This window comes from Podarcis cretensis (assembly GCF_951804945.1).
Source record: "Podarcis cretensis genome assembly, chromosome: 1".
In the NCBI taxonomy this organism is placed as follows: Eukaryota; Metazoa; Chordata; class Lepidosauria; order Squamata; family Lacertidae; genus Podarcis; species Podarcis cretensis.
This window is the reverse complement of record NC_137170.1, coordinates 3565261-3589548: the sequence shown is the minus strand read 5'-3', so window position 1 is coordinate 3589548 and position 24288 is coordinate 3565261. Positions and strand designations below refer to the sequence as shown.

At 47.0% G+C, this 24288-nt stretch overlaps 1 protein-coding gene across 4 annotated transcripts; it reads right to left on the bottom strand.

Annotated features, from left to right (window-relative positions):
- Positions 1-212: 212 nt before the first annotated feature.
- On the bottom strand, positions 213-23139 carry KLHDC2 (kelch domain containing 2). Of its 4 annotated transcripts, none has more exons than XM_079954277.1 (14): positions 23057-23139; positions 18536-18747; positions 15963-16042; positions 14236-14353; positions 12826-12941; positions 11867-11948; positions 10553-10636; positions 8896-8976; positions 8747-8805; positions 7648-7757; positions 6314-6386; positions 3383-3470; positions 2016-2068; positions 213-628 (listed from the first exon to the last, which is right to left on the bottom strand). In XM_079954277.1, the coding sequence occupies exons 2-14, from the start codon at positions 18725-18727 to the stop codon at positions 505-507; spliced, it is 1260 nt and encodes a 419-aa protein (XP_079810403.1). In that variant the 5' UTR covers positions 18728-18747; positions 23057-23139; the 3' UTR covers positions 213-504. The 4 variants fall into 4 exon arrangements, with proteins under 4 accessions (XP_079810403.1, XP_079810405.1, XP_079810404.1 ...); XM_079954279.1 differs by having other exon boundaries at positions 18536-18729; positions 23057-23110; XM_079954278.1 differs by having other exon boundaries at positions 22939-23063.
- Between the last annotated feature and the right edge of the window lie 1149 nt (positions 23140-24288).

Genomic DNA, 24288 nt, shown 5'->3' with positions numbered 1-24288 from the left:
AATTTTCCCTGATGGAAATAACAGCTGCAACTGTCCCAAAGTCCACCGCTGCTTTTTCTTCCGCCTTAAACGCAACACTAACAATACAGAGGGTTCAGTTTCCTCTGCTGATCTGTTTTCTTTCAAGGGCTACAGCCCCACTGCTTTTAAGCCAGGGGGAAGCCCTTCCCAGGAATCGTTCTGGAGGGCAGGTGAAGCAGTGACGTCCTCTTGCCTTGCATTAATTACATTTATTGCAAACAAATTTTTACACAAAAATAGGTTCTCTCTCTAAGCCATTCACATGCAAACAGAAAAAGAAAGATCAAAGCAGAGAAGCCGTTACCTACAACGCAGAGGGTTTTTTTTGGGGGGGGGGGGAATTAACCTATACAAATGTCACACACACTTTGCCAAACCGGGATGGTTCAAATTATTACATCTCTTTATATAAGAAGGGCTTGTTCATGCGCAGCACGGCAGCCGAGGGCCTGGCGTCAGCGGAAGTGCTTCGCTGCTGTCCTCCTAGGAGCCAGACGTGTTGTTACTCCCAAAGCGCTGGTTGAGGCTGTGGAGGAGGTGTTTGGGCAGGCAGTGCCAGGAGCTAGCCAGGATCTCCTTGAAGCACATGATGGCTTCCAGGCACAGCCTGTGGGAAGGGAAAAAGAGAGGGGAGAAAAAGGGGGCTGAGAATTTGCGCCAGGCTCCTCTCCTGCCCTCCACCAAGTCCCAATGGCCAACAGAACATGGGGCACATCTCCACTGGGCTTTCTAGGGTTCTCCTAGAGCAGTGGCTCCCAAATTTGGGGGGGCCGCCATCCCCTCGGTTTCCATTAATGCATCCCCAGCGCCCCTTACTCTACAAAAAGCACTGTTTGCACAACCCACCAAGGGAGGGTAGCATGGCACATTGCTAAACTAACAAGTAATGGCACATTTATTGAAAATCCAATTAAAACTACTGAATCTGATCCAACGAAACTGACAAATTTGATTTAATGATACTAGCTTTTCAAAGTCTGATAGTCGTTAACGCCTCCGGCAACCCCCCCCCCCCCCGCCTTGTAGTGCCCACCTTGGGACCCACTGTGTTATCCAACAATCCATGTGGGTCTGCCCTCCCTTGCTTTTCTCTTGGTTAATCCTCTTGGCTAAACCCTTCCCATCACTCGCTGGGTGTGACCTTTATACAAAAGGAACCAGCCCCTGACCTTGCGATGAGTCTCAGCTGGCCTTCTGGGAATCTCTGCTTAGGGGTTTATGTGGGGAGATGGAGAGGGGGCTGTGTTCTAAAAGCAGAACCCTTCCCAGCAATAGATTTGCTTCCCAGCTTTTCAGAGTAATAATTCAGGCTGTGCAACTACTTGTTAAGAAAGCAGAGCCAGGCTGGATGGGCTCTGCACAGTTGGAGACGGGGGAGACTTCTCATTCCTTTCTTGGGTGACCTACTTTTTAGGCAGGCAGAAATTCAACAGGGGCAGCTGTCCTTATCCCAACTGGCAGGTTGAAATGCACCTGCCAAATGCTGACTGACTTCCCAGAGCTTACAAACGGGGCGAAATCTTGTTGACATATGGTCACCCATTCCTAGAGAGGAAACCTCAACAGAAGTTGTTTCTCTGACTCCGAGAATACCGTATTTTTTGCTCTATAAGACTCACCTTTTCCCTCCTAAAAAGTAAGGGGAAATGTGTGTGCGTCTTATGGAGCGAATGCAGGCTGCACAGCTATCCCAGAAGCCAGAACAGCAAGAGGGATTGCTGCTTTCACTGTGCAGCGATCCCTCCTGCTGTTCTGGCTTCTGAGATTCAGAATATATTTTTTCTTGTTTTCCTCCTCTAAAAACTAGGTGCGTCTTGTGGTCTGGTGCATCTTATAGAACGAAAAATACAGTAATTCTGCTCCTATTTTTCTCAGGAAGAGACTTGAGCCCGTCATATACCATATGAAAGTCCCCAGTTTCTCATGTTGCATATCCAACTGTAACTGCAAGAACGCACAAGCAATTAGTGGGTTTCCCCCACTTTAATATATACCTTACGAGGGATTTTGGTTGAAGAGAAAAGACAAGAATCTCATTACTATGTGCCTGAAAGAAAAAGAAAGAGCAGCTTGTATAAATCTCATGATTGAAAAAGCACCTTTGACTTCAGCCCAATTCAAAAGGGTCCGTGTGGAGCTGTAGAGACTACATTGCTGGCCCTGGACCAGAGAGACCCAGGTTCGAATCCTTGCCCAGCCCTGAAATCTCTCAGCCCAACCTAATTCCCCAGGTGGTTCTGAGGATAAAATGGCAGGTGGGGTGGAAGATCCCCTAGCGGGTGAGTAACGTCTGCCCTCTTGGGAGACATAACACTGCCACTTCAGGATATTTGAAATCCGTCACCAGGGAGAACCACAAGGACAGAATTCGCAAGGAATGGGGAACCTCAGGAGTCAAATCCTGCACTCCAAGCTTCCTTAACTGGTGCCTTCGTTGCATATCTTTAGGTGCCGGGCAAACACATTCCTCTTTGCTCAGGCCTTTGGTTAATTAAGCAACTTGATGGCCTTTTAAACTGAGTGTGTAAGGGAGATGCTGTTTTTATTTGCTGTGATGGCTTGTAATGTTGTGCTTTTATATTGTAACCCGCCCTGTGATCCTCAGATGAAGGGTCATATAGAAATGTAATTAACAGCAACGGGCCCTGGGGACTCTACAGAGGCTGCGCACTCAGACATACCTCGCCTGCTCCTTCCTCTAGTGGTTTCACCTGGCTAGAGTGTTCCTTTGACCCATGGTAATGCATTTTGCTAGCCCAGATGGAGAGTTGTGTTCCAGGCCCTGGCCCCCGGAAGTCTTGCCCCAAAGGAATGTGGCCCCTGGGCTGAAAAATGCTCCCTCCCAGTTCTGCACAGACTTGGACTGGGGTCAGAGGAACTGCCCAGGAGGTGGCAGCCATGTTAGAGCAAGTTGAGACCCATCATCATAGATTCACAGAATTGGAATGCAGGAATCTCAGCTAAAGCATCCATGACAGATGGCCATCCAACCTCTGCTTAAAAGGTTTCCAAGGAAGGGAAGTCCACAACCTCGCAAGGCAGACTGTCCCACTGTCAAACAGCTTATCTGGTGGGTCTCGCTGGAAAATCCGAATGCCAACGTTTTGCCATGACCAAATCCAGAAATAATTGTCATGTGCACTACTTCTTCTGCCCCACTGGCTGGCAATCACGGCACTGAAAGGTGTGTGAGAGGGGGTGCCTCTACGCAGCTGGAACTGCTTTGCAATGGGCCGGGGGGGCGGGTAAAGCCAGGAATTCTGCCCCCAAACGATGACAGAGCAGGCAGCCTTTGGGCTTTACAAAGGGAGCTGTGACTTGGTGCCCAGGTGCCCTGAGAAGAACAACAACAAGGACTTACGGCTTTGTGGTGGGCAAGCAGATTGTTGGCACAGCCCCCAAAGACAATCACTTCTCCCTCGTCGCTCGCGCACGCCGTGTGCCAGAGCCTGTAAGATCACACAAATTAATAATAATAATAATGATGATGATGATGATTTGTTTGTACCCCTCCCATCTGGCTGGGTTTCCCGAGCCACTCTGGCCGGCTTCCAACAAAGATGAAAAATACATCAAAATGTCAACATTAAAAACTTCCCTGAACAGGGAACAGCCTTCAGATGTCTTCTAAATGTCAGGTAGTTGTTTATCAATCAATCCTTTATTAGGCATAGCAAACCACCCATTATGAAACAAACACCGTATGCAGATTGTGGAAAATACGAATTCGGCATAAAAATTTGCATACATAATACAGTCTAACACTACCACATCACTGACCAATCAAGAACCACGAAATCTTTCTATAATGACTCAGTCTTTCCACATGGACAGCACTCAAAAATTTAGCCACTATCAAAGTAATTTGATCATTCCTGTCCGAGAGCAGGTCCTGAACCGCTGTTTATCTCTTTGACATCTGGTGGGAGGGCGTTCCACAGGACGGGCACCACCACCGAGAAGGCCCTCTGCCTGGTTCCCTGTAGCTTTGCTTCTCGCAGTGAGGGAACCACCAGAAGGCCCTCAGTGCTGGACCTCAGTGTCCGTGCAGAACGATGGGGGTGGAGACGCTCCTTCAGGTCTACTGGGCCAAGGTGGGGTCAAGCAGTGGGGAGATTCAGCAGAAAGCTTTGGCTGCAACTCAAGGGAATCCTGCTGCCGTATACGGCTTTCATCTCCCCTGTTTTTGTTGTTGCGATTATCCATTTCTGTGAGTTTTTGAACATTTTGTGTCGCTTTTCAACTGTCTTGTTTGTGGCCCAGAAAAGTCAGCGGTTGGACAGGAGGGTTTATCTGCCCTCCACTCCTTTAAGGAAGGGCCTGTTGCAAGACACTCCTTTGTTTCTTACCCTGAGGTGGGAAGGCTGCCGGACGAAAAATATGGGCCCCTTTGCCCAAACGTGCGGCAATATTCAGGAATGTCGAATTGCTTTTAAAAACAGAATAAAAGCACAGACCTAAGTGGCTATGCTTAATAATAATAATAATAATAATAATAAATTTTATTTATATCCCGCCCTCCCCAGCCGAAGCCGGGCTCAGGGCGCATAACAACAATAAAATAGTACAACATTCTAAAATCATTCCATTCTAAAATGAATTCAACTCAAATTGATGGCAACCATTAAGCCAAAGTTCTGTGAAGTTTGCCAAAGGAGGGGGTCAGGCTGTGCCTTGGCCAAAGGCCTGGTGGAACAGCTCTGTCTTGCAGGCCCTGCGGAAAGACGTCAAGTCCTGCAGGGCCCTGGTCTCTTAGGACAGAGCGTTCCACCAGATTGGGGCCACAGCCGAAAAAGCCCTGGCTCTAGTTGAGGCCAGGCTTCTCTGGGATGCTAACAAGAGAATGACTGACATTTGAAGCCCCTTGCAGGCCAGCCAAATGGAGACTGGCCTGAGTTTACCGGAACTGAAGAGTCTGGCCTAGACACACTGCCCATTATACAAAGGGGAAATCAGAGAATTGTAGAGTTCGAAGAGGCCCCAGAGGGTCACCAAATCCAATCTCCCGCAGCGCAGGAATCGCAGCTAAAGAATCCCTGACCAATGGCTATCCAACTTCTCAATCTCCTCCTCTTCTGATATATACGATATCCTTATTGTCATTGTCCCTTGCGGAACAATGAAATTGAAAAAACTACATAAAACTACATAAAAACTACATAAAACTACATAAAAACTACAAAAAACTACCTAAAAACTACATAAAACTACCACAAAACTACATAAAGCTACATAAAAACTACATAAAACATTCAAAACCCCTAAAAACTCTAAAACCCCATTTTAAAATACACTATACTACAGAGACCCCTTATGCTGCGTTTAGAACCAGAATTTCATTAGCGTAGAAACTGTTTTTCAGGCGGCTAGTCCTGGCCTTTATAACCCTATACCTTCTTCTAGAAGGCAGAAGCTGAAAGAGATAATTTTCGGGGTGCGTACTATCATGTGCTATCTCTGCCGCTTTCTTATGGCACCTGGCAGCATAGAGGCTTGGATTCCAGGCCCTTTTATCATCTCCAGGCTGCACACACTGCAGCTTGTCAATATCCTTTTTAAACTGTGGCGCCCAGAACTGGACACAGGACTCCAGGAATAGAGGGGCACTATGACTTCCCTTGATTTGGACGCTACACTTCTGCTGCAGACAGCATTGCTGCAGCTGTCTGACAATATTCTCATCCAGAATTTGTCCCTGTCAAATACAAGACGGTGGAGTGGTTTCTCTGTCCTCCACCCCTTAAAAGCCAATTTTAAGGTAAAGGTAAAGGTACCCCTGACCATTAGGTCCAGTCACGGACGACTCTGGGGTTGCGGCGCTCATCTTGCTTTACTGGTCAAGGGAGCTGGTACACAGCTTCCGGGTCATGTGGCCAGCATGACTAAGCCGCTTCTGGCAAACCAGAGCAGCGCACGGAAACACCGTTTACCTTCCCGCCAGAGCAGTACCTATTTATCTACTTGCACTTTGATGTGCTTTCGAACTGCTAGGTGGGCAGGAGCTGGGACCAAGCAATGGGAGCTCACCCCGTCGCAGAGATTCGAACTGCCGACCTTCTGATTGGCAGGTCCTAGGCTCTGTGGTTTAACCCACAGCGCCACCCGTGTCCCTTGTAAAGCCAATCTTACTTGAGCTCAAAAAACGCAAGAGCTGAAAGGCTGCCCAAAATCTAAAGAGCCACGAAGATAGAAGCCAAAGAGGGCTATCAGTGCAAGCAAAGCAACGACCAGGAGAGGTGAGTTCTGTGGAAGGTTCAGAGTAGTGTTTGTTACTGCGCGTGGGGCTGCTTACCGGGGTTTCTCTGAATAATTGTGCTCAAATTGTATCCACTCGTTTTTACTAATGCAATAGATCCAGGCGTCACCTGCAAGGAACAGAAGGGAGGTTTTCGTTGGGAGCGCGTTTGGAGTGTTAGCAAAAGAAGCTGTCATTGGCCACAACTTGATCCTGAATTTGAACTCACAAGGTGGTCACTTGAAGCCGTCATTTCCTACAACTACCATGAGTGGCTCAAGAGGCAAATAGGAAATACGAGGATCAGGACACACCCCAACCCCTAAACTGTGGTTAAATTAATTGTTTTTACATACAATCATTTAACTCCAATAATTCATTGTACTTTTTTTTGGTGCAATGAAACACGTCCGCGTGGAACATTGGTGGTGATGGTGAGAAGGCACAGAGATGTTTCCAATTTTTCTTTACAAACATGAGGTCTAGAAACTTGGGGTGTTTGTTTTTTTAGAAATGAAAAGTGTTAGCCAAGATTCTCAGGATGCCAAATTTAAACCAGATGTACTAGGTGGGGGGTGGGAGGGCGAGAGGGAAGGAGGAAAGACTTCAGAGTTATCGGATCTACTTTGGTTTTCTTGCTAGAAGTTCAAGGCTCACCAGCTGAAGCCAGAGCGCGGCTCAGGAGGTGGGAGTTTGTTGCCAACTGAGGGCCACAAGCCAATATACATCACATCCAAGTGACGCCCCAAGTCCTTGTGGTCAAGGGCAGGTAAGAAATCTGATAAAATAAAATATGTTAAGAAAGAAGTGTGGATTCCAACACAGACCTCTGAAGCTGGCCAGGACTTAACAAAAGGTAAAGGGTAAAGGGGCCCCTGACCATTAGGTCCAGTCGTGGACAAGTCTGGGGTTGTGGCGCTCATCTCGCTTTACTGGCCGAGGGAGCCGGCGTACAGCTTCTGGGTCGTGTGGCCAGCAGGACTAAGCTACTTCTGGCAAACCAGAGCAGCACACAGAAATGCCGTTTACCTTCCCGCCGGAGCGGGACCTATTTATCTACTTGCACTTTGACGGTCCCATCCTACAATGTCCCCACCCCTATTATGTATTATTTGAGATCCGTATCAATCAGCCCAACTTCCCACCAGCCTGTTGTGTTTTGTGACCCTTTTAGCCGCTTTAAATCTAGCCAGTGTTTTTGAGAGGGGTGGGCAACAAACAGCAGCAGCGCCAGACCCCAGATGCCACTGGGTCCTGAACTGCAGCCATTGCAAGGACCTTCTGGGATCATCCCATGAAAGCTAAAATAAACCCAGCGCCAACCAATTCTGCGGAAAAGGCTCTTCTGTCTAAACCAAAGGCTATTTTTAGTTCTCCTGGGATTTACTTACTGAGAGGCTGCTTGTCGGTGGTGAACCCGCCAAAGAGGAAGAGATGGTCAGACGAAACGGGGGTTAGAGAATGCCAAGATCGGCCAACCGGGCAGATGCCTTGCGTGATTCTGTGTTGGGGAAACACAAGGGATTGACAAGAGATTGTCAAAACAGCAGCCAGGAATGGAGTGTCTGATCTTACTATAAGCAACCTGTTCCTGACCGGGGTGGGAGATGGTGGAAACTCTGGAGACATCGATCCAGGTGATTCGCTGCTCCGGCCATGAAGTCAGGCTTTGGGAGAAGATTTGGCCGGCTGCTTCTGTACTCAACCCACGCTTCAAGTTTTCCTGGCCAACTAAAAATGGGAATAGGGGAGTGCTGCAAACCACTTAGGTACAGGTGAAACTTGAAAAATTAGAATATCATGGAAAAGTTCCTTTATTTCAGTAATTCAACTTAAAAGGTGAAACTAATATATGAGATCAACTCATGACATGCAAAGCGAGATCGGCTTCTACTTCTCAGAGGTCCAATCTTGCTCCATTTGCAATCCTTGTTTTGCTGATTTCCTTGAATATTCTAATTTTCTGAGATTGTTCATTTGGGGTTTTTATCAGCTGTACGCCATGATCTTAGCAATGATAACAAATCAAGGCTTGACATATCTCGCTTTGCATGTCACGAGTCAATCTCATATATTAGTTTCACCTTTTAAGTTGAATTACTGAAATAAAGGAACTTTTCCACGATATTCTAATTTTTCGAGTTTCACCTGTATATTTTTGACGACATAGCGGGATAGAAATCCTTCTCTAAACAAATCAATAATAAGCAATTTTAGGCCCCACCTTTCATTTTAAATTGTACAGAACTGTTTTAGAACTGTGTGAGTTGTTGTAACCTGCCCTGGGACCTTAGGATGAAGGGCAGGGCACAAATCACAATAAATGAAGTAAGAATAGCAAACGAGACCCGGTGCTCTCCAGATGCAATTCCCACCGGCTCCCAAAAGTGCTCGCTGGGACTGATGGGAGCTGTAGTCCAAAAGATTTGGAGAGCACCTACTCGGGATCAGCTTCCCTGCGCCGACAAGGGGAGACAGAAGCCTACGTACATTTCATGCCACTCCCACTTGTCCAGATTGAGGGAATAGAGATCGTTCATCCTGGACTCCTGAGGGAAAGAGGGAGAGAGGGACGCGTTTAGTGAAACCTGCACTCCAGAAAGGCAGCAGCAGCGTCCCCACTCTGCTCTCGCACTCACTCGGTATCTTCCTCCAAAGACGTAGCCTCTGTTTCCAACCGTGGCACAAGCGTGGGCTGCTCGGGGCGACGGCGATTTACCCTGAGGGGGGAAGAAGAGGGGACAGGTGAGAGACTACCTGCTTTGGGCTCTACGAAATCTCCTTCCCATCTCCTGCCACTGACCACTTTTCAGGAACTTGCTGCTGGTGGTTATATTCGTGTCCGTTGGCAGTAGGAGTACAATATGGGCATGTCTTTAAGTTAACATCTTACATCAAAAACCTGACAGTACCTGTCAGGGGCTCAGGAGCAGAAGCACAGGGAAGAGGGGAGATGGAGAGCGAAGGGGAAGAATCTGAGGGCAGCGTAGGAGAAGATGACAGTGGCCCGAGAGATTCCATGAGCCTCTCCAGCGAATCGGAAGATTCACAGAAGGGGGCGTCGGTGGCCAGGGCAAGGGGGGTCCCAATGGGGACACTCCAGAAGCAAGGGGCCAGCGGGGACTCCCAGAGCAGCAGTTGGAGATCAGGACCAGCTTCCCCACCTGAGCATAGTGGGGGGGAAGAGTCCCAGGTATCGGGGGTAGCGTCTCCCCCAGCAGGGAGAGAAGAGGAGTCAGGGCTGACCACGCCTCCATCGGAGAGTCAGGCAACGGAGGGGAGGTCAGGTCCAACTAGCATCCCGGAAGAGGGAAGCAGTGACAGAAGCAGTGCAACCGTCAGGAGGAAGGTCACTGGGTTGGCGCGAGAGCCAAGTTCAAAAGTACAGGCGCGCGGGGCAGCAGAGAAGGAGGATTGGGAACCGGGTCCTAAAGCCCGCAGGAGGCAGGGGGAGGAGTCAGGGGACTCAGCGTCAGAAGAGTCCAGAAAGGGGAATGCCCCAGCGGACAGGAGGACCCAGAGGAGAAGAGAGCAGAGGAAGAGGTGGAGCAGGGCGAGAATCTTAAACTGGTGTCAGGGGGGAGGAGATTCAGACGGAACTTCGGCGGTCTAGGGTTTAAGACGTAGAGCTGCGCGCTACGGCTTTGGAATGGAAACTGAACTTCAATAAAGACTTTTGTATATAACGACGACCTGGCGTTGGTCCTCTGTGAGCTGGGACCTTGGGCAGCTCTGACAGTACCAAACTATCGAAGGCTTTTCACCAAAGCCAGACTAAATGTCTTTCCCTCTGCAGTGTTGGCTGGCAGGTTGAGAGGAGTTCCCTACCAGGACAGACTTTGCTCATGCGCTCAAGACATCAATTCCATAAAACATATTTTGTTGCACTGTGCAAAATTAAGAGCAAGCCAGGGCTGAACTGATGCTACCCTTGCTGGTGCCTTTCCCAGGAAAATCAGAGGCTCACTATGTCAGGTTCCTATTGGAAGACCGGACAAACGCTAGAACATTAGCAGTGGCAAAGTTTTTATCGGTGGTTGCAAGAACAAATAATCCCTATATTCTGAACAAAATGCTTGTTTAACCTGGAAGTAGGCTGTATGAATTGTGTACTGTTTTGTAATGATTGGTTGGGTCTCTGGACCGTAATAAAGATTGATGATGATGATGATATTTGTTAGGATCTGATGGGCAGTGGAAATGAACCAGCTGATATTAATCATTATGGGTGGTCCTACTGGATAATAATTTTTTTAAAATGTACGATTGCCATATTTTGGAAGTCCATTACTTTACCTTGGTTACAGGCTGGCTCCACGTAAAGGTGTCTGTGTCCAGGACGTGAACATGATCATTCCACCCACGGGGAACACCTGAATTCTTTTAGACAAGAACAGGGACAATGGATAAAATCTCATTCCGTGCAGCAGTTTCGACATTTGCTAACTAGGGCAGAAAAATCTGACTACCCGCGGCCACTGTTCCTCCTGTGATGTGCGCAAGAAGCTTCTAGAACAGCTGTGAGTTTCAGCCTCCACTGCCCAGGAGGAGCAGGACCACAGAGCAGGTAAATATGGGCAGGTATTCAAGGTGGTGGAGCTGAAAGCCAGTTTTTCTGGGGGCCTCATGTGCCGCCTCCCTGCATTTTTGGTATTATTTATTTAACGCTTTAATACCTCACCCTTCCTCAGTTAGGAAGCACAGTGCAGCTCACAACAAGAAACAAGATAAAAACAGCAGCAACAGAATGATAAACCCAATAAAATAAAACCCCACAATCAGAATCAAATAAGCAGTGGCAAATATCGAGAATAAATTCCACTTATGGATCCAAAGGCCTGGGCAAATATACGTGCCTTTAGCTTTTGCTTGAATGTTTGTACCGAGGGAGCCAAGCGGATGTCACCTGGGCGGGGGTTCCATAGAAATCACAGGTGAGATGCCACCACCGAGAAGGCCCTGTCTTGTGTCACTGTCCAACAGATGTGACTACAAGCAGGGCATTCTCTGTGGACCATAATGCAAAGGTTGGATGGCAGGGGGCGGGGAGAGATAGTGTTTCTTTGGGTCCTAATTCACTTAGGGGTTTTGATCATGTGCAGCCACTGCAGAGCTTTCAGGAGGGGGCCGATACAACCCCTCCTTGCTGCTCCAGCCAACAGCCAAGCAGCAGCATCCTGAGCAATCTGCAATTTCCAGAATGTCTTTAAGGCCTTTAGGGTAGGCATAGGCAAACTCAGCCCTCCAGATCTTTTGGGACTACAACTCCCATGATCCCTAGCTAACAGGACCAGTGGTCAGGGATGATGGGAATTGTAGTCCCAAAACAGCTAGAGGGCCCAGGTTGCCTATGCCTGCTTTAGGCCCTCAAAGAGTAGATTGCTGTAATCTATTTGTATGTATTATAGTGTTAGAGTATTTTAATATTTTTGGGAAGCTCAGCCAGATGGGTGGGGTATTAATAATAAATTATTATTATTATTATTATTATTATTATTATTATTATTATTATTATCATCATCTATTTGGAAGGCTACAAGAGCATTAATTAGTAAATGAGCCACTCCTGAGCTAGAAGAGATTCCAGTGCACAAAAAGCAGAAGACTTACCCAAAAAGAGGTTTCATCAAACTCAAACCTTCCAATCTGCTCCCCTTCAGGGTAATACCCGTAGCCACCAAAAAATATAAGCCTGTTCAAAAAGAAGGGAAGGGAAGGCAGGTAAACAAAAGAATAAACTATCATCAGAGTGACCCGGTAATACGCGGTAATGGATTTCCATTTACAAGAAAGCACCACTTAAAGAGTAAAAGCCAGAATATCTGAGAAAAGATTCCATTATTTATTTTAGCCTTTCATAAGCTGAGCCAGCATGTCTGCAGGGCACCAGGTGGACAAAGGTAGATTTATTTAAATGAAACTGAGCACCCATAAGCAGCTTCTTTTCCCTTTACATACTGCACTTAAATTTGCAAATAATCGTTCGCAAAGGCAGTTAGAAGTGCCAAAGGACAAGACCAGGACGTCAGCAGCGTCTGAGATGCTTTGCTGTTGCTGTTTCAGAAAAAAAAAAAAACATAACGCCAACAAAACATTATTTTTCAGGGGATGGGGGAGGGAAGAGGCATCCAGTTGTGCTGCTATTTTAGCCGGAAAAGTTTCTTAGCTTGTTTCCTCGCCCCCTCTTGCTGTCGCTAACTCTAATCTGAAAATTACCATTAACTCTCCATGGTCACAAACCTGTATGCGATTTGGCTGCAAGTTTCTTCTAATATTTAGGACGTCATGGAACATCAAGTAAGTGCATTTATAGGCTGCCTATTTTTATATAAAAGCTATCAGTTGCTTACACGAAACCAACATAATCCAATTAGGCCAAATTACATTACAAATTAAATACAAAGAGTGCTATTACAGCAATGAATAGGTAACAGAGACACTTTGGAGAACAGGCAACATGGAAACCCACTATTTTTTGAGTCAAATGAGGCTGCAGAGCACGCAATCATTTCCAGGAAAGAGAAGGGACCCCAGAACAGCCAGGCTCTGGTTCACGCCGACAAACTTACTTGTTTCTATAAACCCAAACGCCGAGTTTGTCTTTTGATGACGGAGGGGTGCCTTGGCACTCCACCCTGACCCACTGCAACACTTTGTCACTCGACCTGGAATTAAGCATGTAGAACTGCAAGAAAATGAAGGAACAGATTATAAACGTGCAGCTCATTGGCCCCAAGGAGTCCTGATTATTTGGACTTCTCTGTGTCGATTTAAAGATCTTAGGGACGCGGGTGGCGCTGTGGTCTAAATCACTGAGCCTCTTGGGCTTGCTGATCAGAAGGTTGGCGGTTTGAATCCCCGCAACAGGATGAGCTCCCGTTGCTCTGTCCCAGCTCCTGCCAACCTAGCAGTTCAAAAGCACGCCAGTGCAAGTAGATAAATAGGTACTGCTGTGGCGGGAAGGTAAATGGCATTTCCGTGCGCTCTGGTTTCCGTCACAGTTTTTTGTTGCACCAGAAGCGGTTTAGTCCTGCTGGCCACATGACCGGAAAACTGTCTGCGGACAAATGCCAGTTCCCTTGGCCTGAAAGCGGAGATGAGGCCTGCACCCCATAGTCACTTTTGCCTGGACTTAACCATCCAGGGATCCTTTAGCCGTGTTGGTCTGCCATAGTCAAAACAAAATAAAAAAATTCCTTCCAGTAGCACCTTAAAGACCAACTAAGTTAGTTCTAGGTATGAGCTTTCATGTGCATGCACACTTCTTCAGATACACTGAAACAGAAGTCACCAGACCCTTCTATATAGTGAGAAGGTGGGGAGGGGTATTACTCAGAAGGGTGGTGGGATTGGGTGATTGGCAGATAGCTGTGATGAGCCTGTTGACGACTCTTAACGACTGCAATAGGGCTTACAGGAAAAAGCAAGGGGTGAGAAGGTGAAAAGTGGCTTTGTCATGTATAATTCAGCAACTTGAATTGCAACTTATCACCAAACTTAAAACCATGGAGAGACCTGGTCTGAACAAAGACATTGGATTCTTATCTCATTATACATGACAAAGCCATTTTTCACCTTCTCACCCCTTGCTTTTTCCTGTAAGACCTATTGCAGTCGTTAAGAGTCGTCAACAGGCTCATCACAGCTATCTGCCAATCACCCAATCCCACCACCCTTCTGAGTAATACCCCTCCCCACCTTCTCACTATATAGAAGGGTCTGGTGACTTCTGTTTCAGTGTATCTGAAGAAGTGTGCATGCACACGAAAGCTCATACCAAGAACTAACTTAGTTGGTCTCTAAGGGGCTACTGGAAGGAATTTTTTTATTTTGTTTTAATTTGGGCTGTCAGGCAACATGCGATGGATCTGATGTCAGATAGTGTGGGGGTTTTGGATACTGTAGTTTTCTGGCTCCAAAACAAAGGCAAAAAAAGGGGGCGAGTCTCCCCACCCAAACTGGGAAATTTGAGGACTGACCTTGTTTGTGTTGCCGCGTGCGTGGTGCCCTCCAAACAGGTACAAGACTCTGTCCATACAGATGGCGCAGCTCCCTGACATGGAAGGGGGAACATCTCCAGCCGTTCTGTGCTTTGTCCTGGCAAGGCAGGGGTAGAAAGGCCTCTGAGTTGAACAAGGAAGCTTTCCTTTCTCATGCTTATCTGTCATTTATAGCTTTTGGTATAACTTAGTGTGCTACTTTAGGGACGCGGGTGGCGCTGTGGGTTAAACCACAGAGCCTAGGGCTTGCCGATCAGATGGTCGGCAGTTTGAATCCCCGCGACGGGTTGAGCTCCTGTTGCTCGGTCCCTGCTCCTGCCAACCTAGCAGTTCAAAAGCACATCGAAGTGCAAGTAGATAAATAGGTACCGCTCTGGCGGGAAGGTAAACCGTGTTTCCGTGTGCTGCTCTGGTTCGCCAGAAGCGGCTTAGTCATGCTGGCCACATGACCCGGAAGCTGTAAGCCGGCTCCCTCAGCCAATAAAGCGACCCCAGAGTCGGTCATGACTGGACCTAATGGTCAGGGGTCCCTTTACCTTTACCTGGTGTGGTACTTACAAGCTGATTCAGAGCTCCCATCACCTCCCCAAACTGATGGCACTTCAATCCGAAGTGCCATATGAACATTCTCAATGGATTCATGCACATGTTATAAAACAGTAGGATCCCCAAGCATAAAACCTAGTGGAAAAACACTGACATCACCTTCTGGAATCAGGCATCTAGGTAAGGAGAGGAACCATCTCTAGGCAGTACCTCCAGCACTCAACTCAAGACAACCTGACTAGGAGGATCCATCAGGGATGGTGGTACTGAAAACTTCTGTGGATTCCAAGAAATCCAACAGAGGAAGGCAACTCTCCCCGTCTTGCTTTCCGCAAAGCGGATCAGAAGACTCACTAACCAAAGGGCCCCTGATTTTCTTCTTTCAATTCACATTTTGTCTTATCTGCCTTGAGCCATCTAGAAAGGGTGGGTTGAAAAATAAAACAAACTAAAAAAACCCTGAAGGACATGGAAGTACAGTCGCAAGTCAAACGCTTTGGCTCCCGAACGATGCAAACCCGGAAATAAGTGTTCTGGTTTGCGAACATTCTTTGGAACCCGAACGTCTGATGGGGCATCCACAACTTCTGAAAGAAATCAGAAGCCAGGAAATCAGAAGCTGTGCTTTGGTTTCTGAACCTTTTGGAAGTTGAACGGACTTACAGAATGGATTCCGTTCGACTTCCAAGGTACGACTGTATGTTTCCGAGCATAATTCAAAGTGTTGGTGCTGACCTTTGAAGCCCTAAACGGCCTCGGCCCAGTATACCTGAAGGAGTGTCTCCACCCCCATTGCTCAGCTACTGAGGTCCAGCTCCGAGGGCCTTCTGGCGGTTCCCTCCCTGTGAGAAATAGTGGCACCTGCCCTGTGGAACAGCCTCCCATCAGATGTCAAAGAAATAAACAACTACCAGAATTTTAGAAGACATCTGAAGGCAGCCCTGTTTAAGGAAGCTTTTAATGCTTAATAGACTATTGTATTTTAATATTCTGCTGGAAACTGCCCAGAGAAGCCAGGTGGGAGGGGTATGTATGTATGAATGAATGAATGAATGAATGAATAAATAAATAAATTCTACTGCTCTAACAAAACGTGATCATGGTTGGAGGTATTTTTTTGTGTTGGTAGGGAGATAGGAGGCACTCAAGATATAATTTACCATCTTCCAGTCTCCATGTTGTATATCCAGATTTCATCTCGGGGCAGGTAAAAGTCGTAGAATCCTCTCACTTGAGCATTCTGAAGCAGGAAAGAAGGAAAGGGGGGAAACACTCCCATTATTAAATGGAACGATTAATTCAAAAGCACCATCTGCTTCTCTCTTTATGCCAATAGTCTAAAGAACACCCCACCCTCCATTTCCACCCAAATATCTGTATTTTGAGAATCATGGCCAACTTGGGTATAAAAATGTGGAATGTTCCAGGGCAAGACTGTGAGCCCCATTTATTTATCTATTTAATTTATAGTCTGTTTCTTCGAATGACATTCTGATTAATCCACAGGGAGCATTATTCTACAGGCAGAGGATCGTGACTAAGCCAGGACCAACCCCAGCCCCATGTCATAGAATTGTAGAGTTGGTGGGGGCCCCAAGGGTCATCTAGTCCAGCCCCCTGCAATGCAGGAATCTCAGCTAAAGCATCCATGACAGATGGCCATCCAACCCCCATCTCCACCCCCATCGTTCTGCCCGGACGCTGAGGTCCAGCTCCAAGGGCCTTCTGGCGGTTCCCTCATTGCGAGAAGCAAAGCTACAGGAACCAGGCAGAGGGCCTTCTCGGTAGTGGCGCCCGCCCTGTGGAACGCCCTTCCAGCAGATGTCAAAGCGATAAACAACTACCTGACATTCAGCAGACATCTTAAGGCCGCCCTGTTCAGGGAAGTTTTTAATCTGTGATATTTTAGTGTATTTTTGGTTTTTATGGAAGCCGCCCAGAGTGGCTGGGGAAACCCAGCTAGATGGGCGGGGTACAAATAATAAATTATTATTATTATTATTAACCTCTGCTTGAAAACCTCCAAGGAAGGAGAACAGCAGAAGAGGTCAGATGGGTGGGGTACAAATAAATTATCACTATTCAGGGTGGATAAAAATCAATGTTTTTAAAAATATATATTAAAAAAAATATCGATTTTTTATTTTATTTAAATCAGATTTTTTTTATTTAAATTAGATTTTTAAAATAAAATGCTTTTGGAGGAAAAATCTTTCTAAAGAGAGTTTTCTATTTAAGTTACATTATAGTACAAAGACTATTCATCAGGAAATAAGGATTTGTCTTAAGTTTTTCATGTATGCTAAAACTCAAAGTTTTTTTTTAAATTGTTTAACCACATCAGTTAACAAACATGGATACATATCCTATAATGTTATTTTTAAAAATAAATAAATTGTTTAAATTGTTATTAAGGAAACAATTATTTTTCTCCTTCCAATAAAGAAAAATTGTCCAAATATCAACTTATTAAATCTCACAATAATTTCATAATAATCTGTCAATCTATTTCTAATAGTATAGTATATTTTTTGATATAACTGTAAAAACTACTCTGAAAATTTATTATTCCAAAATGAAACCTTGCTCTGGTTGTAAATATTAAGATTATACCAGCAAGAATGAGCCTTGATGTAAAAAAATGATGTAAATTAAGTCTTACTGACTAGTGATTTAAATTGATTTGATTTAAATCAAGTCCACCATGTCACCATCATCATCCTCATCCTGTACAGTGGTACCTCTGGTTGCAAAACGGGATCCGTTCTGGAAGCCCGTTCGCAACCTGAAAGGAATGCAACCCACCACTTCTGCGCATGATGTCATTTTGCGCGTCTGTGCATGTGCGAGCGGCGAAACCCAGAAGAAACCCTTTCCGGTAATTCCGGGTCGCCGCAGGAACGCAACCTGAAAACGCTCAACCTATAGCAACCGTAACATGAGGTATGACTGTACTTAATACATCCCTTGAGAGCTTTGGGGCATAACACAATGTACAAATAAAGTAATAATAATGGCAACACATCCCACAACGTCCCTTGAGACCTTCAAATATAAGGCAACACATCAATGACCGCATTTTCGCCCTATAGGACGCACTTTTTCCCCTCCAGAAATGAAGGGGAAATGTGTGTGCGTCCTATGGGGCGAATGCAGACCCCTCTCGCTCTCCAGGCTTCAGGCGGCTATCCGCAAGCCTTCGGAGCCCGCAGGAGTTCCCACCAGGCTCCCACGGCTTGCGGAGAGCTGCCTGCATCCTGAAGCCTGGGGTGCGCAGCAGAGCGCACCTCGGGCTTCGGGCAGCTCTCCGCAAGCCGTGGGAGCCCGGCAGGAAGTTGCGCTGGGCTCCCAAGGCTTACGGACAGCTTCATGCACCCCGAAGCCTGGGGCACGTGCCCCGGGCTTCGAGCAGATATCCGCAAGCCTGGGGAGACCGGCGTGACTTCCCGCCGGGCTCCCTAAGCTTGTGGATAGCAGCCTGTTCTGGGGGCTGGGGTCGGGGGAAGCTCAGGGGATTTTTTTCCCTTTATTTCCACCCCCCCCCCCGAAAAACTAGGTGCACCTATGGTTCGGTGCGCCCTATGGGGCGAAAAATACGGTAAATTATTACAACATGGTTACACACATTTTAAGCTGGGTGCATCTTCTCCAGCCCTTTGTGATGGAGGGAACAAGGCCACCACCTCTTCTTGTCCTGCATTTGCCAAATAAAGAGTCTTTTTTTGCTGCTCACCTTATACCCGCCCCAAACGAACATGCACTGCCCGTCACTGACTGCCACGTGGCCACTCCGTTCGGCAGGACTGCCATTCTCTAGGTGCTCCAAGCTGTCCTCTGCTGGCCCGGGAATCTCTTCATCCGCCGGCAAATCTTCATCCTCCAGCAGATCCTCATCCACCGGCAACTCTTCATTGTCATCTGCCATGCCTATAACAGGGTAGTCACCTTCAAGAAGGGCACAAAGAGGAAGAAAAGCTTTCAAAATTGTGCTTAGCCAAAACAGGATGGAGAAAAAGCCACACTCAGAGCTGTTTCCTTTGCCCGGGGGCAAGAGGACTCAGCGAGGGGCAAGAGACACTTCTTCAAGTCTCTGAAAATCTCTTGTTTTCTTTTGGCTGGCTCCTCGGGTTAAATAAGTTGGAGTTCTTGTTATTAAATATACCAAGAGAAAATAGCACACCAAGAACACTGGCCAATATAAGTTTCAAAAGTGGGAGTGGTCCCTTCTCGCAAATCAATAGTCAATTGAAAAAACCCATTCAAAAGTATGTATTCTGACAAGGATTACAAACTCAAATGGAGATTACAAACTCAAACAGAGATTAGAAACTCAAACTCATAAGGATATGTATAACACAATAATTTGTCACAGTATTAAAAATAAGAGTTTATGAGTTTATGCTCAATGACTGAAACTAGGATCTTCATGTCAAATCTTACTATGGACTAACATGAACTTATCTCTACTCGTAAACTCTTATTTTTAATACTGTAACGAATTATTGTGTTATACATATCCTTATGAGTTTGAGTATGTAATCTCTGTTTGAGTTTGTAATCCTTGTCAGAATACATACTTTTGGATGGATTAGTTTTTGTTACAACTGACTATCGATTTGTGAGAAGGGACCACTCCTTCTTTTGAAACTTATATTGGCCAGAGTTCTTGGTGTGCTCTTTTCTCTTGGCTCCTAGGGTTGGCAGGGGTCACTTCTTGTGAGAAACACCTCTTAGCTATTGTCCACAGATGAACCTTGGTCTCTGGGGTGTCTGTTTTTAGCTTGCTGAGTTCTTTCGTCACTTCCTAGCCACGCTGTGGGCTTTTAGAGGCACGGCACTTCCAAATTACACAGACCTTTCCATCAGCCACAATGGAAAAGCAGCTAGGCACATACTTAGCACTCCAGAATTAGGCCATTTGCTTTTCACGCGGAAGGTGCCAGTATAAAGCATCTTCTCTATAAGAAGAACCTGGCTGCTGGATGAGGTCCAAGGGGCCCCACCTTGTCCAGCATCCTGTTCTCAAACTGAGAAACCAGACACCTCAAAGGTAAGCCCCCAAGGGAGAGATGCCTTTTCACAAACTAAGATCTCCTTCAAATAACCCATTTCTTGAGCATTCGTCTCAATTTGCTTGTGGAGTGTGTACACACCTTTCCATTAACCATTCACTCATTCCTCACTTTTCGGTGCATTCCTCTGTCATTTTCTCCTCACAAAAAAACAACAACTAGATTTGTTGCTTTAGACTGGCAACAGAGTGCTTTAATTCAATTTAATGGCGCAAATCCAAACTTCCTGGTATGCACTCAAATCTGTCCCGTAACATACTGACAATCTGGAAGTGTCCTGAAAAACTGTAAGAGAGCCCACCCGTTCCTCTCCAAGCTCACTCTGTGAAGATGACCTCAATGTTGAGTGCAAATAAAGGTCTTAACTCAGCCAACCAGAGCAGGAAAAACAAGCTCCATGGCCTAGTAGTCTCACCCACAGCCAAGCTCAGCATCTCAAGGATGTCTTTAAAAGCTCTCTGGGAAAAGCCAGCCCTGAAGGCCTTGGCCAGGGAAGCGGAAGGAGGAGCAGGCAGCCGGAAAAGAAGAATTGGCTCTTGGCTACCTTTCCTAGTCATTTGGACATCCCAAGGCTTAGCTGCTAGATGACAGTACCTGGAGCCTGAAATGCTGAAGGCTGTTTAAAGGCAGTTTAAAAGGATTTCTTGCTAGACAAAACAGAAGCTGGCTGCAAAGCGTTTGACATTTAAAGGGGCAGATAGACAGGAAGGTTCCCCAGTCCCTTCTTCAAACTTCTCAAGAGCTTTTAAAAGCTCCTCTGCACCTGGTCAGGAATCTGGGCTGGACACATGGCACTGCCTCATGACCACTTTGCATCTGTACTCAATGGTCCAGTCATAACAACATGGACACATAGGAATTTGCCTTATATAAGTGTCAGACCAGTAGAATGACTCATTATAATCTCCAGCACTGGCTTGCGGGATCTTTCTGGGCTTTTCAGGCAGGAATCTGGAGGTATCTAGAGATGCTAGGGACTCAATCTAGGCCCTTCTGCCAAAGCAGGTGCTGGACCACTGAGCTATGGCTCAGACCCCTTTGCAGCAACATACGGAGGTAGATTCCTTCAAGGGGTGGGATGGGTTGTGCTGCAGCCAGTGAGGGGAAATCACAGTTTTGAAGGGTGCCCTACACATTATTCATTGAAAGAAAAAATGAGGGGTTACTATATAAAACTAGCACAATGGGGATCAGGGCTAGAAACCCTGGAAAGGCAGTATGGTGTAGTGGTTGGAGTATCATACTAGGACTTGAGAGAGCAGGGTTCAAATGCCCACTAGACCACATGAAGCTTACTTGGGGTGATCTCGTGGGCCAGCCAATACCGCCTCTCAGGCTAACCTACCTCACAGAGTTGTTGTGGGGATTAAATGAGGAGGGGTGAGAACCACGTATCCCACTCTGAACTCCTTGGAGGTAAAGGTGGAATATAAATGCAATCAACAAACAACCCCACAAGTCTGAAAAGATGTGGAATTGTGGCGAACTGGATTTAAGACTGGAAATAATAGGAAACAGAGAGGGTGGCATAGTCATGGTTCAGAGTGGGTGACTAGGGCCTGGGGGACATGGGTTCCAATTCCACGCTCGGCCATGGAGCTCACTGGGTGACCTTGTGGGGCAATCGCTCTCCCTCTCAGCCTATTTATCTTACGTATTTATTAAATACACATGCCACCCTCCACTGGAAGATCCGCAGAGTGGTTTACAGTATAAAAAAACAAAATACATAACAACATCCACCACCAATACCCAATAAAGGGTGAGGGTTGGGGGAAAGGGGGTTGTTGTTGATGTTGTTATTATGCATTTTGTGCTTTTATCTTGTATCTTGATGCTGCGAACCACCCAGAGATCTACAGGCGGTAAGCAAATGAAATAAAGAACCCTACCTCGCAGGGCTGTCTTGGGGGTGAAATGAGGGGAGGGGGGTAAGGAGAACCCTGCCCTCCACTTTCAAGCTCCTTGGAGGTAAAAAGGATGGGATAGGAATGCAGTATACCTGAAGGAGCGTCTCCACCCCCATCGTTCTGCCCAGACACTGAGGTCCAGCACCGAGGGCCTTCTGGTGGTTCCCTCCCTGCGAGAAACCAAGTTACAGGGAACCAGGCAGAGGGCCTTCTCAGTGGTGGCGCCCGCCCTGTGGAACGCCCTCCCACCAGATGTCAAACAAACAAGCAACCATCTGACGTCTAGAAGACATCTGAAGGCAGCCCTGTTCAGGGAAGCTTTTAATGTTTAATAGGTTATTGTATTTTAGTGTTTTGTTGGAAGCCGCCCACAGTGGCTGGGGAAGCCCAGCCAGGTGGGCGGGGTATAAATAATAAATTATTATTATTATTAGAAGAAGAGGAGTTTGGATTTGATATCCCGCCTTTCACTCCCTTTAAGGAGTCTCAAAGCGGCTCACATTCTCCTTCCCCTTCCTCCCCCACAACAAACACTCTGTGAGTTGAGTGGGGCTGAGAGACTTCAGAGAAGTGTGACTGGCCCAAGGTCACCCAGCAGCTGCAGGTGGAGGAGCGGAGACGCGAACCCGGTTCCCCAGATTACGAGACTACCGCTCTTAACCACTACACCACACTGGCTCTCTTATAATTTATTATTATAAATTATTATGCAGTACATGAAATGACGGTTTCTGCCTGATGGGCTAGTCCAGGCACAGGCAAACGCGGCCCATCAGCTGTTTTGGGACTACAACTCCCATCGTCCCTTGCTAACAGGACCAATGGTCAGGGATGATGGGAACTGTAGTCTCAAAAATATCTGGAGGGCCAAGTTTGCCTATGCCTGCTTTAGGCCCCCAAAGAGTAGATTGCTGTAATCTATTTGGGGGGCTACAAGAGCAGGGTACTACTACTACTACTACTAATAATAATATTACCCTTGCAAGGTAATAATAATAATAATAATAATTTATCATTTATACCCCGCCCATCTGGCTGGGTTTCTCCAGCCACTTTCCTTTTTAACTGGGGGGGGGGAGCTTCCTAAAAGGTGACACCCCCCCCCAAAAAAGAGACCCCCCCCCAGCCTGCAGTGGTGCAGCCCATTCAGTCACCTTATTCTGCAGGAGGAGGAAGGAGCCACTGAAGGCGGCGGGGGGGGGGTAGGAAACTTTCGCCCGCCTCCCCTGCCGGGCTCAAGGGAAAGCGCCCCCTTCTCCTCTCTCGACTTACCTTAGCGGGGTCCGCTCACAATGTCAACATCCGCCGGTGCCGGCGGATATCCGGCCCGCCTTCCTGCCCCAGCGGAAGCCCCGCCCCTTCTGTCCTCGACGGAGGAGGCGAGAGATCGGGACAGAGCGTCCGCCGCGGTCTTGCTCCCCCTGCAGGGAAGGAGGGGAACGGCACCCGAGAGAGCGTTAGATTGACTGCCACTTGCAGGGGTGGCCGAGAGTGGCCGCTGTGGGCGTTGGAAGGACATATTTTAATGTTGCATCTTAATCTTTTAAATTGTATTTTCATCAACTTGTTTTTATTATTGGTTGTTAGCCGCCCTGAGCCCGGTCTTGGCTGGGGAGGGCGGGGTATAAATAAAAAATCATTATTATTATTATCATCATCATCATCATCATCATCATCATCATTATCATTTCTACCCAGGGACTTCAAGGGGGCATCTAGATGAGAGTGGTGTGTTCTCCCTGCTCAGAGGGAGGCAGGGAAAGGGCGAGGGGGGAAGAATGGTAGAATCATACAATGGTAAGGGAACCCAATTTTGGGAGAAAAGCAATGACAAACCTGGACAGTATCTTAAAAAGCAGAGACATCACCTTGCCAACAAAGGTCCATCTAGTTAAAGCCATGGTTTTCCCAGTAGCGATGTATGGAAGTGAGAGCTGGACCATAAAGAAGACTGATCGCCAAAGAATGGATGCTTTTAAATTCTGGTGCTGGAGGAGACTCTGGAGAGTCCCATGGACTGCAAGAAGATCAAACCTATCCATTCTTAAGGAAATCAGCCCTGAGTGCTCCTGGAAGGACAGATCCTGAAGCTGAGGCTCCAAGACTTTGGCCACCTCATGAGAAGAGAAGACTCCCTGGAAAAGACCCCGATGCTGGGAAAGACGGAGGGCACAAGGAGAAGGGGAGGACAGAGGATGAGATGGTGGGACAGTGTTCTCAAAGCTACGAACATGAGTTTGACCAAACTGTGGGAGGCAGTGGAAGACAGGAGGGCCTGGCCTGCTCTGGTCCAGGGGGTCACGAAGAGTCGGACACGACTAAACAACAGGGGAACCCAAAGGCCATCTAGTCCATCCCCCTGCAATGCAGGAGTCCCAACGAAAGCATCCGTGACTTATGTGTTGCTCATGTAAGGAATCATAGAATTGTAAAGTTGAAAGGGTCCCCCCAGGGTCATCTAGTCTACTCCCCCTGCAATGCAGGAATCGTAGGTGAAGATTCCC